We start from the raw sequence: 12,014 nt of genomic DNA, 5'->3' as shown, positions 1-12,014 counted from the left end.
GCCTGCCTCTGCCTCCCATGTGCTGGGATTAAAGGTGTGCGCCACCACACCTGGTTAGAACAAGTCTTTTTAACCTTTTGGTAAGACCCATCTTAAAATACAAGATATACTCCACAGAGCTTTGGGGGGCTAAAGAACAGCAGCGACAGCTCAGAATAACTGTGCTTCATTTAAACAATTTACCTTGGTGTTTTACAAGATAGGCTTATTTTCTGAACCACTGAGAAACCAAGGGTCTCTCCTTGCTTCTTCTGAAACTCTAAGTATATTAGCATGATGGGTTTCCATATCCTCAGAAAGACACTCTGCATGCCTTCCATCTAACACATGACAGGTATTCAAAACACAAGTTACCCAAGAATACCTTTACGAGTAAAAAAATTAAAAGATGACACTGTGTTCATTCCAACAATCTACTACCACTCCTTTGGTTTTAGAAAGAATTCTTGACATTGTTAAGGGCAGCCGTGACATCAACACAAATTGTCAAGCCATCAGCCCAGAGATATTTAAGACTATTAAATGAGCAGACTAAAATGTCATACTGCAATCAAAGGTTATCAGCTCACTGGTACTTCAAAGGCAAAAGCCACACCAGGAAATGTGGTAGCCAAACGTCCTTAATTATGCACATAAACACAGTGGGGTCTGGAGGTTTCTATCATCACAAGCAGGTTAATTAAGTGGCAAGGACTGTGTTGTCCCAGCCTCAGATTCTGGCCAATTTCAGTCCTTTAGGGTGGGGTGACATTCTGACTTAGTCTATCAAACAAGCCTGGAAGTGCTTGAACTCTCACATGCAGCTATTCAAGAGCATCACAGAAGGAGCTCTAAGAGCCACAGGGCTGGGCTGCTACAGCCATATGGCACAACACAAGCACCCCAGCAGCCCTCAGGGCTCCAAACTGGTTTCAGAATTGCCAACCTCAGCAGAGCGGGAGAGCCACCTGACATAATTCCATGCTTACTTTCCCTCTCCGTTAATCCTCTGGGGATCTAGGTTTGGATTTATTTGTTTTTTGTTTCTGTTTTCAGGAAACAATGGAAGAATGTGGTTGATTGATTTTACTGAGGTCAACTGTGGCTAAAAATTTCACATAAATATGTCCTGCTGGGTTTGGGGGTGACAGCAAGTGAGTGAGATTTATTAAAAGTATTAATGTGGTTCTGTGCTACCTGAAATCATCACTGATGATTTACATACACCATAAATAAAACTATAGGGCTGGAGAGATGGCTCAGTGGTTAAGAGCACTGACTGCTCTTCCAGAGGTCATGAGTTCAATTCCCAGCAACCACATGGTGGCTCACAACCATCTGTAATGGGATCTGATGAACTCTTCTGGTGTGTCTGAAGACAGGGACAGTGTACACATATACATAAAATAAATAAGTCATACCTTTGAAAAATAAAATAAAACTACAGGTGATGAATGGATGGCTGCAGCTCCACGATTAAGAGCGCTGGCTTCTCTTCCAGAGGAGCCTGCCTCAATCCTTAGCACCGACATGGCAGCTCACAACTACTGTACCCCCTGTTGCGGAGGATCTGACACCCTCACAAAGATAGACATGCAGGCAAAACACCAATATGTGTGAAATAAAAATCAGAATGTCACTTTTCAAAGCTTGCACTTTGAGAAAAAATAGTTTAAAAAATAAAACTATAATAGGAAAATGTAGCAGGAATCTTCAGTTGAGGGTCTCCTTACAGTAGAAATCATACATGAAAGAATACAGTATAACCACAGCAGAGAGCAGGCAGAATATTACACCTGCCGCATATCTAGAATTCTGTAAATGCTCTCTGAAGAACAAGTGCCAAGGCAACTCCCAAAGCAAGCAAAGAGGACCGAACAGTTCTCACTAAAGCTCACCCCACAGGGAACTCACAGCAGGCTCTTCTAGTTCAAGTTTAGTGGCAACAGCACACTGTCTCAAGTGTTTCAATCTAACTACAACACAAGAAACAAGAGTTGCAGGAGTTTAATTCCTTCAGAAATACTTCCTTAGTAGGAAACTGCATCTGCAGGATACTCTGGTATCCATACTAGGGACATCTGCTATCTCTCCTCAAGCAAGCAGACATGAGCTCTCTAAATGAGTCTTTTGATAAAACTTAGATACCTGCGTGTTCACTGCATGTGCAACAGAGGCAACATAGACAGTGGGGGAAAAGTCCCAGCATCTCAGCTGCAGAGCAGAGCTGCTTGGCTCCAGTCAACGGGCACATAGGACAACCACATAAAATGTGATGAACCGAATAGCCAATAAACCCCACAGCATTTCATAGCTGTAACGGCCAAAACCCTTGCCTTCATCTTCTGTAGTTGTGGGATTACATATATGTATCTGTATGTACATCAACTATGTTTAGCATATAGAATACATTATGAGAAAATATCACACAAATGTTTTATAACCCAGTTCATGAGCATGCACGCACAGAGACATATGAAGATCTTTGTAAGCAAATATGAAACTACCAAAACCTCTTACAATTCTAAGTGCAAGACATCCAGGTGCCGATTCCTCAACACTGTCCCAAGTCAAGTCTTCTCCTTCACTCAGTCACACCTCTCAAAAATAGGACAGCTGAGCATTGTAGACACAACCAAAACCAAAGAACCTTTTCAGACTTCCAATGGAGAGAGCCTAAAACAAGTGTTTCACAAGAACACATCTGGAAGTGTTGTTTGAAAAAGCCTTCTCTCCATGAAGCCTACCTTTCACAACAGCTCTGCATACAAAGAATTCCTTTCTAGACTATTCCAAAAATATAACAACCCAGGTACGGATCCTGGAAACCGCTCAGCTGCCTTAATGACCACAAAGAAAAGGTTTCTTTTTGCCAAGCAATTGTAATGTTTGTTTCCTTTTTAGAAATATCTACTGTGTACTTGAAGATGCATTTTGGCTGCGAAGATGGTACCAACAAAAAAATGCTTCTGCTCTGAAATAAATATGCAGTGAAGGAGATACGGCCAGGAAGGAGAGCTGGCAAACAAACACAGGTTAGAGTGTTCACTTCATTTTAAGTCATCTGCAGAAGAAGCCATTTTTAATTCAGTTTGTATCTCCATTTAAATTGATATGTTCAGATAAAACACCTTAACAAAAGTTACTAACTTCTACTAAATTTGGCCACTTTCACAATGATCATATCCCACACTTTCTTGTAGGGGGTCTTCACAATGCAGATACTTTGTAAAAACTAAAAACATGGGTTCTTCTCATAAAAATACTCATATGCCAAGTGTGGGGGCACAGGCCTTCAGTCACAACACACAGAAGACAGGAAGAGATGATCTCTGGGTTCCAGGCCAGTCTGGCCCACTTGGCAAGACATAGTCTCAAAAGAAAGAAACAAAACCATGAAACTAAAAACATTCAATCAAATGTCCAATTCTTCCTGTTTCCCAGCTGACGACCAGGGGTCTTGGTCCCAAATATGCAGCATGGTAAAGACAGCTGAGACACAGACCCCGTGAATCCCAGACCTGGGAGGGGAATCTCTGAAGGCATTTGAAATCTACCCACACTAATAAAACTCAGCTTCTATGCTCATTATTCTTTATCACTGTTCCTTATTTTATATTAAAATCTCTTAGAGTGAGCTGTCAACAGTCCACATACATTTATGAGTACAGAATCTGCAAAAAATGAAATAAGACCTTTGCTAATCCACACACCTGATCCAGCAAAGAACACCCTAGTATCTTTAAGTTAAAAAACAAAAACAAACCCTGAAAATCTCAGTCAATGCTTGCGAGGCTTGAAGCTGCACTTCTGGGTGGCTCTGTACAGGATGAAATCACCGGCTTGCTAACCCTCCAGGTCTGGTCCAAAGGCCTGGAGGCAGAACATTCTCCACAGAAACATAGAAAATTCATTTCCCCCCTCAATTCAATAAAAAAACCAAATAGAAGAGTTTTTAGGGGACCGTGCAAAGCTGATCTGTTTAGGGATGTATCTGCCTGATAATGTGGGAGAGAAGCAAGCGAGTGAAGACCACAAATCTAGTTCCAGTCAGTAAAGACTAAAGCAGCACACTATTACCACGCCAGGCTTCAATAAGTCAGACACAGGTACATTTCAAAAATAAAACGACCACTACACAAAACAAGAACCAATGGGTTTAATACTAATGTCAAACAGTCAGTGGCCAGCTCCTCCTAACTGAGAGAGAAAGGCTAAGTGCTGATCCTAACAGGGTGACATTCCAGTCAAGTACTATAGTTCTAATGGTATCCTCATTTCAAATTCCTATCACAGGAGCAGAGTGCCAGCCAGGAATCAAACTGTGACCCCTGAGCCAAAGACAACTTACCACTCAGCTGGTAAGTGGGCAACTCAATTTACAAAGTTGAATTCCTGCATTTCAATCCTCTGCAGAAATATATGAGCAATGCTAAATGAACTGGATTCAGCTCATTAGAGGTTCACAAACCAAACACAGAACGCTTTGGAAGGCATCCAAAGCAAAGCCATGCCTATGCCTAGGTGGTGATGTCCACTCTGTAAACACTCAGTGTCATCATTATCATCCGCCCATCACTCCTCTGAAGAACCTTAGTTGCTGTACCTGTGCTACAACAGTTACATCAATCCTCAGAGAAGATGGCAAGATGAACAGCCAATCATAGTGTCTGCACCTTGCTGTAGACACACTTAAAATTTCCAGATCTTAGAGGGAAAAACAAAACAAAACAAAACAAAACAGAGCAAAAGCCCAGTGTGGTGGCACATGCCTTTAATCCCAGCATTTAGGAGGTAGAGGCAAGAGAATCAGGAGTTCAAAACTACTCTTGACTACACTGTGAGGTTAAAGCCAGTTTTAAAACCTATCTTAAACAGGCACATGCAACTAAGAGCACATGTACACACAGCCTAAAGATGTGTGTGTGTACATGTAGTGTGTGCATATGTATGTATGTGCAGTGTGATCTAGTAACTATTTCTCAAAACCTTTACTAGTTACTCTGTTTCCACCTATAAGAACCACGCTGCAGATCTGTGTTCTCGATGCTGTGTGCACTGGGGGAGAGGCTGTGCCTCAGTGGTCGAGTGTTTGCTGCTCGTATGTGTGAGGCTCTGGGGTCAATGCACAGTGCCACCAGGGGAGGAGAAACATCAATACCTGACGCTCTGTCTCCTTTACAGAGTGAGCAAGCATTCAAAAAGAAATCCATTCCAAACTATTTTTAGTCTTTGAAATTTCAAAATGAGACAAGGCTGTCTTACAGTGACTGAAAGGTTAACACGCAGCCAATTACAGGCCTGACTTTGACTAACTTCCCATGAAAGCCTGAGATTTCTGCAGCCAGACATTCTCTGAGCCAGACATTCGCCATTTTCTTTTCATCATCAGAAATATTTATGCACCTGACTTGGAGATTTCTTTTTAGTTAGCAGTAAATACCTAAGCTGAGATCTTAATTGAAAATGTGCTGAGGGCAGAGAGATGGTTCAGTGGGCTGTCACAATGCTTGCCAACAGGCCGAACAAAGTGAGTTCAATCCTGGGACCCACACGCTTGAAGGACAGAAACAGTTCCTGCCGCCATCGTTTAACTTCCACACACATGCTGCTGTGACACACACATATGTATAAATACATATACTCACAAGTATTAATGGTTTTAAAACTCACACTGAAGCCATATGCTGCAATGCTTGATGGGTTATCAGCAACTTGTCCTTTCAAATAAGTGTGTAAGGATCATGGGACTACATAAAACCAAGAAGCTAAGAAAACTAAGATTATATTTTACTGTAGATCTATTTTTTGCCCTTCACATTTGAGGAGGAAAATAATATAAAATTTCCTTGCTAGCCATTCTTCACAAACTTCCTATATTTGGCTCTCACTCTAGATTGGCAAACTAGGCCACAGTCTAAAACTAACAAGCCCTGAACTTCCTTAGGGAAGAGAGAACAGGCTCTCCATTTTCAGAATGACTCCACAACCTCGCACCAGGGAATCATGGGAAAAACAGGCTGGTGCACCAGCCCACTGCTCTCCTCTCTGCCTCTTTCCTTCAGGAGCAGGCAGAGCTTTGTACCCCATCCTATAGACTGCACGAAAGAGGAGGCCTTCAGCTCCCTGCCACGTGGGGCTTCTCCTCTTCACAGACAGAAAGGCGGCTCTAACAATACAAGCTTCATGGTGGGGGAACAGCTGAGAACTGTCGGGGTTGGGGGGTCAGGGGGACACTCCACCCCACCCTGCTATGCACACACATAATCTGCTGCTTCAACTCTGAAGAAAGTAATGTATGGCAGAAAAGGGGATAGCCCTGGTAAAAGGAAGCAGGCGGATCCTGCACTCAGAGCTGTCTCAGACACTGTGGAGGGAGGCTGCCAGTAATGTACTAAGCGCAGCCTGAGGAGCCAGGCTAGGGCTGAGGGCTGACCTAATGACCTAATTCCAACCTTGCCTGTGACTGCAAGATGAGGACTGACAATACTCAACTACAGCAGACAGCCCAGACTACTAAAGAGACTTTTAAGAGGACAAGAGTCTCATCAGACTTGCTTCCTCAAGGAAGAGTTTCTGTAAAATCCACAGAAGAGCTTCCTGTGGGGAAGGCTGCTACTGACTACGGGCTTTAGGACCGCCATTACAGGACCGCTCCGGTCTGGAGGCAGTAAAACGCTCCCCCATTAGCCTCATGGCCCTCAGGGACGCCAGGCATGCTGGGCGGTGTGTAAGTAGGCTTTCTGGTGCTCACACTCACTAAATACCTTGACAAGTCTGGATCTAACCGTGCCCTTCCCAGGACCCGTGCCTCCGCTGGCCAATCTAACAAGGAAACTGTAAGAACCAGGAAGACCCTGAACTGTGCTAATACAAGCAGGTGTCATGTGTGGGTAAAGCCACGTGGTTCTGGAGGGGAGAAAAAGATGGAGCCTTCTGTTTAGGAGCGGGGAAAGGCCTCTTATCCAAGACAACTAAGCAAACTCACAAATGAAATACTGAAACGTTTTTTGGAACATGCCACAATCCATACAAAGTAACTTCCTGGGCACCTTCTAACCCAGGCTGGAGGCAGACACATGTAATGCCCCCTCTGAAGACTAAGTTTGAGAGGATCCTGGGTTAACAACCAGATTAACTCAAACAACAATAACACAACGTTGAATGACTGGGAATTCACCCTAAGGAGTCTTTCCACAGTTCAGCATCTGAGGGCCTACCCTTGGAAATGAAAGCCAAGGTCACTGGAAGGGGCAACACTGCCTTACCAAGCAGGAGCTTTCTCTACAGGGTTGCAAGTATGATTTCAAGAAGGAAAAAAAGAAAGGGGGGGGGAGGAAAGGAGGGAGACAGACAGACAGAGAGAAATAAAATGGTCTATTTTATTGTGAGTTCTACTTTCCATCTATAATAAAAGAAAAAAGGGGGATACCACAGAAACATTCCCAAGTCCTCTCAATAATAATAATATAATGTAAAAATAATAATATAATAATAATGATATAATAATGGGTAGAAATCAACGTGGACAAAACCAAAGCTCTCGACAAAGCCCTGGAAGACGGAGAGAGCTAACACTGACCTGCTGCTGCGGGTACTGCAAGCCTCCCAGGGCTCCTGGCGCCCGGCCCTGCATGCCAAGGGGATACCGCTGTGCACCTGGGGGACCGTAGGAGCCTCCTGGGTATGGGCTGCTCTGCTGCGGCTGGGAGTGGGGGTGAGTACCCATCCCATACAACTGAGGTCTCTTCATCACCATGGGGTCCATGGGGCTGCCCTGTAAAGAAATAAACGAAGAAACGAGTTTACTAGCTATCACACAACCTTTGTGTGTAAATATATGCATATAACACATCTACCGAAATTTTAAGATTAAAGATCATAATTCCAGAATATTAAAGGAAAAATACTTTTTTTTTACTAACTTTCAGATAGGATTTTAAAATTAAGATCTAGAATAAACACTATAAGGAAAAATTCTATACCATAGGTATCTAAAAATCCAAAAAACCAGAAAGCATGATTTTGATTCAAAGTATCCCAGAACTTTGTCATCTAAAAATGACCTTTTAGACCTGAGTCTACAAGTCTTAATGAAGCCTTCGTGCCCCTGAATATTCACTAAAGTAATGTAAAATGTTTTTAGATGAAAAATTTCCAAAGATAACAAGTATGCAACAGTAAGCCCCAGATTCCGAGTCACAAGCCAGTAACATCACACCAAGCACAGCAGTTCAAAGCTAGATTCGGGATTTTATTTTTGGTCTGGTGAATCAGTCCCGGGGCCTCAGGCCAAGGCCATCAGTAAGACTGCTCGACCAAGAGAGGTAGGAGCAGAGCTTCAAGCAGGGCCTTCACGGACGGCATGGGCTCCTCCAAGCAGCAGGGCTGTGAAGGAAAACTCCGCACCAAAGGCCACAGATCCACAGCCTTCGAAAACAGATCCCGAATCAAGTGTGGACACCTCCTGTGTGCCAGGCTCCCAGAGCGCAAGGTGTAAGTACATGCGGACCCTCAAGAAGATGTGCAGACTAAGTGGAAATGCAGGCTCAGGGAGGGAGAGACAACACAAAGCTCCAACATCAGAAGCTAAGCGGCCTGGTGTGCCTAAGGACATGGATGATCCTGGGTTTGTACCATGCAGGAGGCTGGGTGTTTGCTGAACAGGGCTGAAGTCCAAGCATGAGCAAGCCTGACAGGTCATCTCAAGCTGCCTCTTCCTCTATAATGGCACCTCCCCTGGGTGCCATTATAGAAGGCTGTCATCAGAGCCACCTGTCAGGACTGCTCCCTCAGGAAGTGGCTGAAAGCAGGGCCAGCTGCCACACTGGGCAGGTAAGACAGAGGTTCTGAATGGGCAGCAGTGACAAGAGGCCACAAGGCCCGACTCCAAGCCTACACACATAGACTTGGAGTCTGCAATGTGATGAATAACAGGTGGTAAGACACGGGTTAAGGAAAATGCAGTGGAGACAAGACTGGGAACCAACAGTGATGTGACATGAAAGGTCACACAAAGTGGCACAAAGTAAATGTTCAATAAACAGGGGATGAATTGGCAAGTAAAGCGATTAACTTCATCTAGGTAGAAGGCACATGGTGAGTATCCCAGCCCCTAGGAGACTGAGGCAGAAGATGAAAAGTGTAAGGGAAGTGTGGATATAGCCTGAAAGGTGTGTGTGNGGGGGGGGGGGATAGAGAGAATGATGGGTGAAAGAATAAAAAAGCAACGCCATTTAGGCAGAAGGGGAAAACATAGACCACAAAGAAACCAGAGCATTGGAAACTGCATTCAGAATTCCAGGGAACATACTGTCATGGAAGAGGTGGAGACCTCATGGAGCAACAAAACAGCCAACAGAGCCCAGCAGGCCACATGAGAAGGTGGGAAACCTGGACCCACCAACATTTGGCTCGGTCAGGTATCTGCTGAGCTCTGCAAAAAAAAAAAGTCACACTGCCAGCCCTGAGCATAATGGTGGGGAGGGGGAGGGGAGCAGCAGGCACTGAAGGAGTTGTGAGAGCTCCCAGTTGCTCCTCCCCCACCTCCCTCCACAGGACTGCAGGTGGCCATTTCTCCTTCCAGGTCACCTGGAGTTGATTTTAGTGACCTGATGACAGTCATGTGCCTGCCTGTGATGATTTTAGCAGAGAGGGTGTGCAGTGCACTGCACTGCACTCGAGGCCCAGGGATGCGCAGCCATGAGGACTGTGAGTAGAAAGACATATCATGTCCCTATGCCAGAATGCAGGGATGCAGGCAGCTGACATATGGCCTTAGTGGCAGGCCACTGTAGGACACACCTGGCCTCAATCAGAAACACCCACCCCTCAACAATGAGCCAACTTTGGAACACAGAGGATACCCCAGCATATTCACAGATTGGGGATTTCAACTATTACTTTCACCTCCCAAGAACTTAGACCTAAAATAACTGGAAATGAGGGACAGCATATGGTTTTCCTCAATCAGCACATGGCTCCTCCGTAACCTCCGCAGTCCTGACAAACACACAGACACATGTCTGTGGCAACACCAAGATCTAGAACTAAGCTCTCCTCGGAGTATTTACGTTACAATGTGCGCTTATGAAAGCAGGGTGAATTCTTCTCCAGATTTTCTTTCCAAGATAAAACACAACTTTCTTCGATGGCTGAACTGGTAATTTCAAAACCAGCCAAAGGAATGGTGGTCCACAGAAAGTCTATGTGTTTGCCATTGGGTCGGTGGCCCATCCCATCATCAGGGCTCTGCAGCAGCGCTGTGCCCACACTGGTCAGACGGTGCTAACACAAGGAGCCTCTCACCTCCCCTGAACACAATGCCCAGTCCAAACTGCCATGACGGAAGCACAGTTTAAACTGTAAAATGTGCAGAGTACAGAATGCGGGCCTGGGATGCCAGCACAGGCGCCGCTCGCCCAGAGTGGAGGGAACTCTTCTGTAGTGCCTGTCTCAGCAACTCGGTCCTATTTAAAATGCAGTTAATTTGCACTTGAGTCAAAACTGTTAGCTTAACCCCAGACTCACAAAACCCAAGAACATGAGGTACAGATTCTCCCCACCTCAAAGGCATCGGATCGCTCGGGAGACCTCCTGTATGAAAGCTTAGGCCTGCTCAGATAAGGCACATTATTTAATTTTTCCTTTCTCTCCTTACCTCTTACTAGTAGGTACTCATCCACAATCCAAATCCACCCCTCTGAGCACTTGCTGATTTGAACATTAAAACATGTAATGAAGTAGCCCAGCCCCGCCCTAGCTCTTCACTCTAGCTCTGTAAAGCAACCAAAACGTCAATCAAAACCAAGACTGTTCCAGGAAAGCCAAAGGCCAAGCTGACCCTCACATGCACGAGGAACCTCCAAAACTGATCCTCACGTGCACGAGGAACCTCCAAAGCTGATCCTTAAGTGCATGAGGAACTGCCAAAGCTGACCCTCACGTGCACGAGGAACCTCCAAAGCTGACCCTCACGTGCGCGAGGAACCTCCAATCCTGCTGCTTGCTTTCTCCACTTCTCAAGTAGGATGCTTCTAAAATGTGACCACTTTCCTTTCGCCCATAAAATGTATGCTCTACCAGGCACCATCTGGTCAAAGGTCTTCAAGCACCTCACTGAGTGGCTTGCTCTGGTGGCGTTTCTCTCCAAGCACATTCCACAACGCCACACATGAGTTTGGATCCCATGAGACACATGCTTTCTGTATGTGATGCAACTAGTGGTTGTGGCCACTAGCCCACAACCAGACTGGGTTTTATTACTTGTTAAGACTTTCAAATTCCTCTGTTACCAATAACCCTCCTTCCCCCTTCTCTCCCTCCAAGACAGACAGACAGACAGACAGACAGACACACACACACACACCATACACAGATACACACATACCATTCAGGCACTTGATGTTGCCTGTTTAGTCTTCCCACAGCCTCAGTCCCCCCATGCATGGGAGTAGGCCATGAGGACAGGACATATGATCCAGGCTGAAAGCAGACCTGGGTATAGACCTAAGCACAACAGGAACAAAGTCCTGCTGTGCTCTCTTGTAGGGTTCCAAAAAGCCGGCCTGGGGATCCTCCTGGGTAAATTATCTAAGCCGGAAGGCAACAGCTCCTGGGTGTCCAGTGTGATTCAGGCAGTCACTCAGAGTCACCATTTCAGAGTACCCTACATGTGTGAATTACAGTGAAGATACCTATGTAACTTTATTTTACCCCTAAATACCAAATTAAGGACCTAATCTACCAAACATTTCGTTATGATTTTCTTAGTCCAATTCCTTAAACCACAAACTGGAGAAAAGCTTAGCAACCCCACCCCCCACAGAGAGACCTCACACCTCAATCTATAATCTATTTACACATTTGGATTACACAGGAACTTTTCAGTCACTGGGGAAAGTAGTCTGCTGCTGGTAACTATGAAAAGACTTAAGTAGCCGGGCGGTGGTGGCGCACGCCTTTAATCCCAGCACTCGGGAGGCAGAAGCAGGAGGATTTCTGAGTTCGAGGCCAGCCTGGTCTACAAAGTGAGT

At 45.2% G+C, this 12,014-nt stretch overlaps 1 protein-coding gene across 1 annotated transcript in view; it reads right to left on the bottom strand.

Moving 5' to 3' along the window:
• Arid1b (AT-rich interaction domain 1B) overlaps positions 1-12,014 on the bottom strand; it is a 348,501-nt gene that overhangs the window by 295,706 nt on the left and 40,781 nt on the right. The window contains exon 2 of the mRNA XM_021220975.2: positions 7,562-7,756. Coding sequence (XP_021076634.1) covers positions 7,562-7,756 — 195 coding nt within the window. The remainder of the gene's footprint in view (positions 1-7,561; positions 7,757-12,014) is intronic.

This window comes from Mus pahari, chromosome 21 (genome assembly GCF_900095145.1).
Source record: "Mus pahari chromosome 21, PAHARI_EIJ_v1.1, whole genome shotgun sequence".
Taxonomy (NCBI): Eukaryota; Metazoa; Chordata; class Mammalia; order Rodentia; family Muridae; genus Mus; species Mus pahari.
The sequence above is the reverse complement of the archived record's forward strand: the minus strand, read 5'-3'. Positions and strand labels throughout refer to the sequence as shown.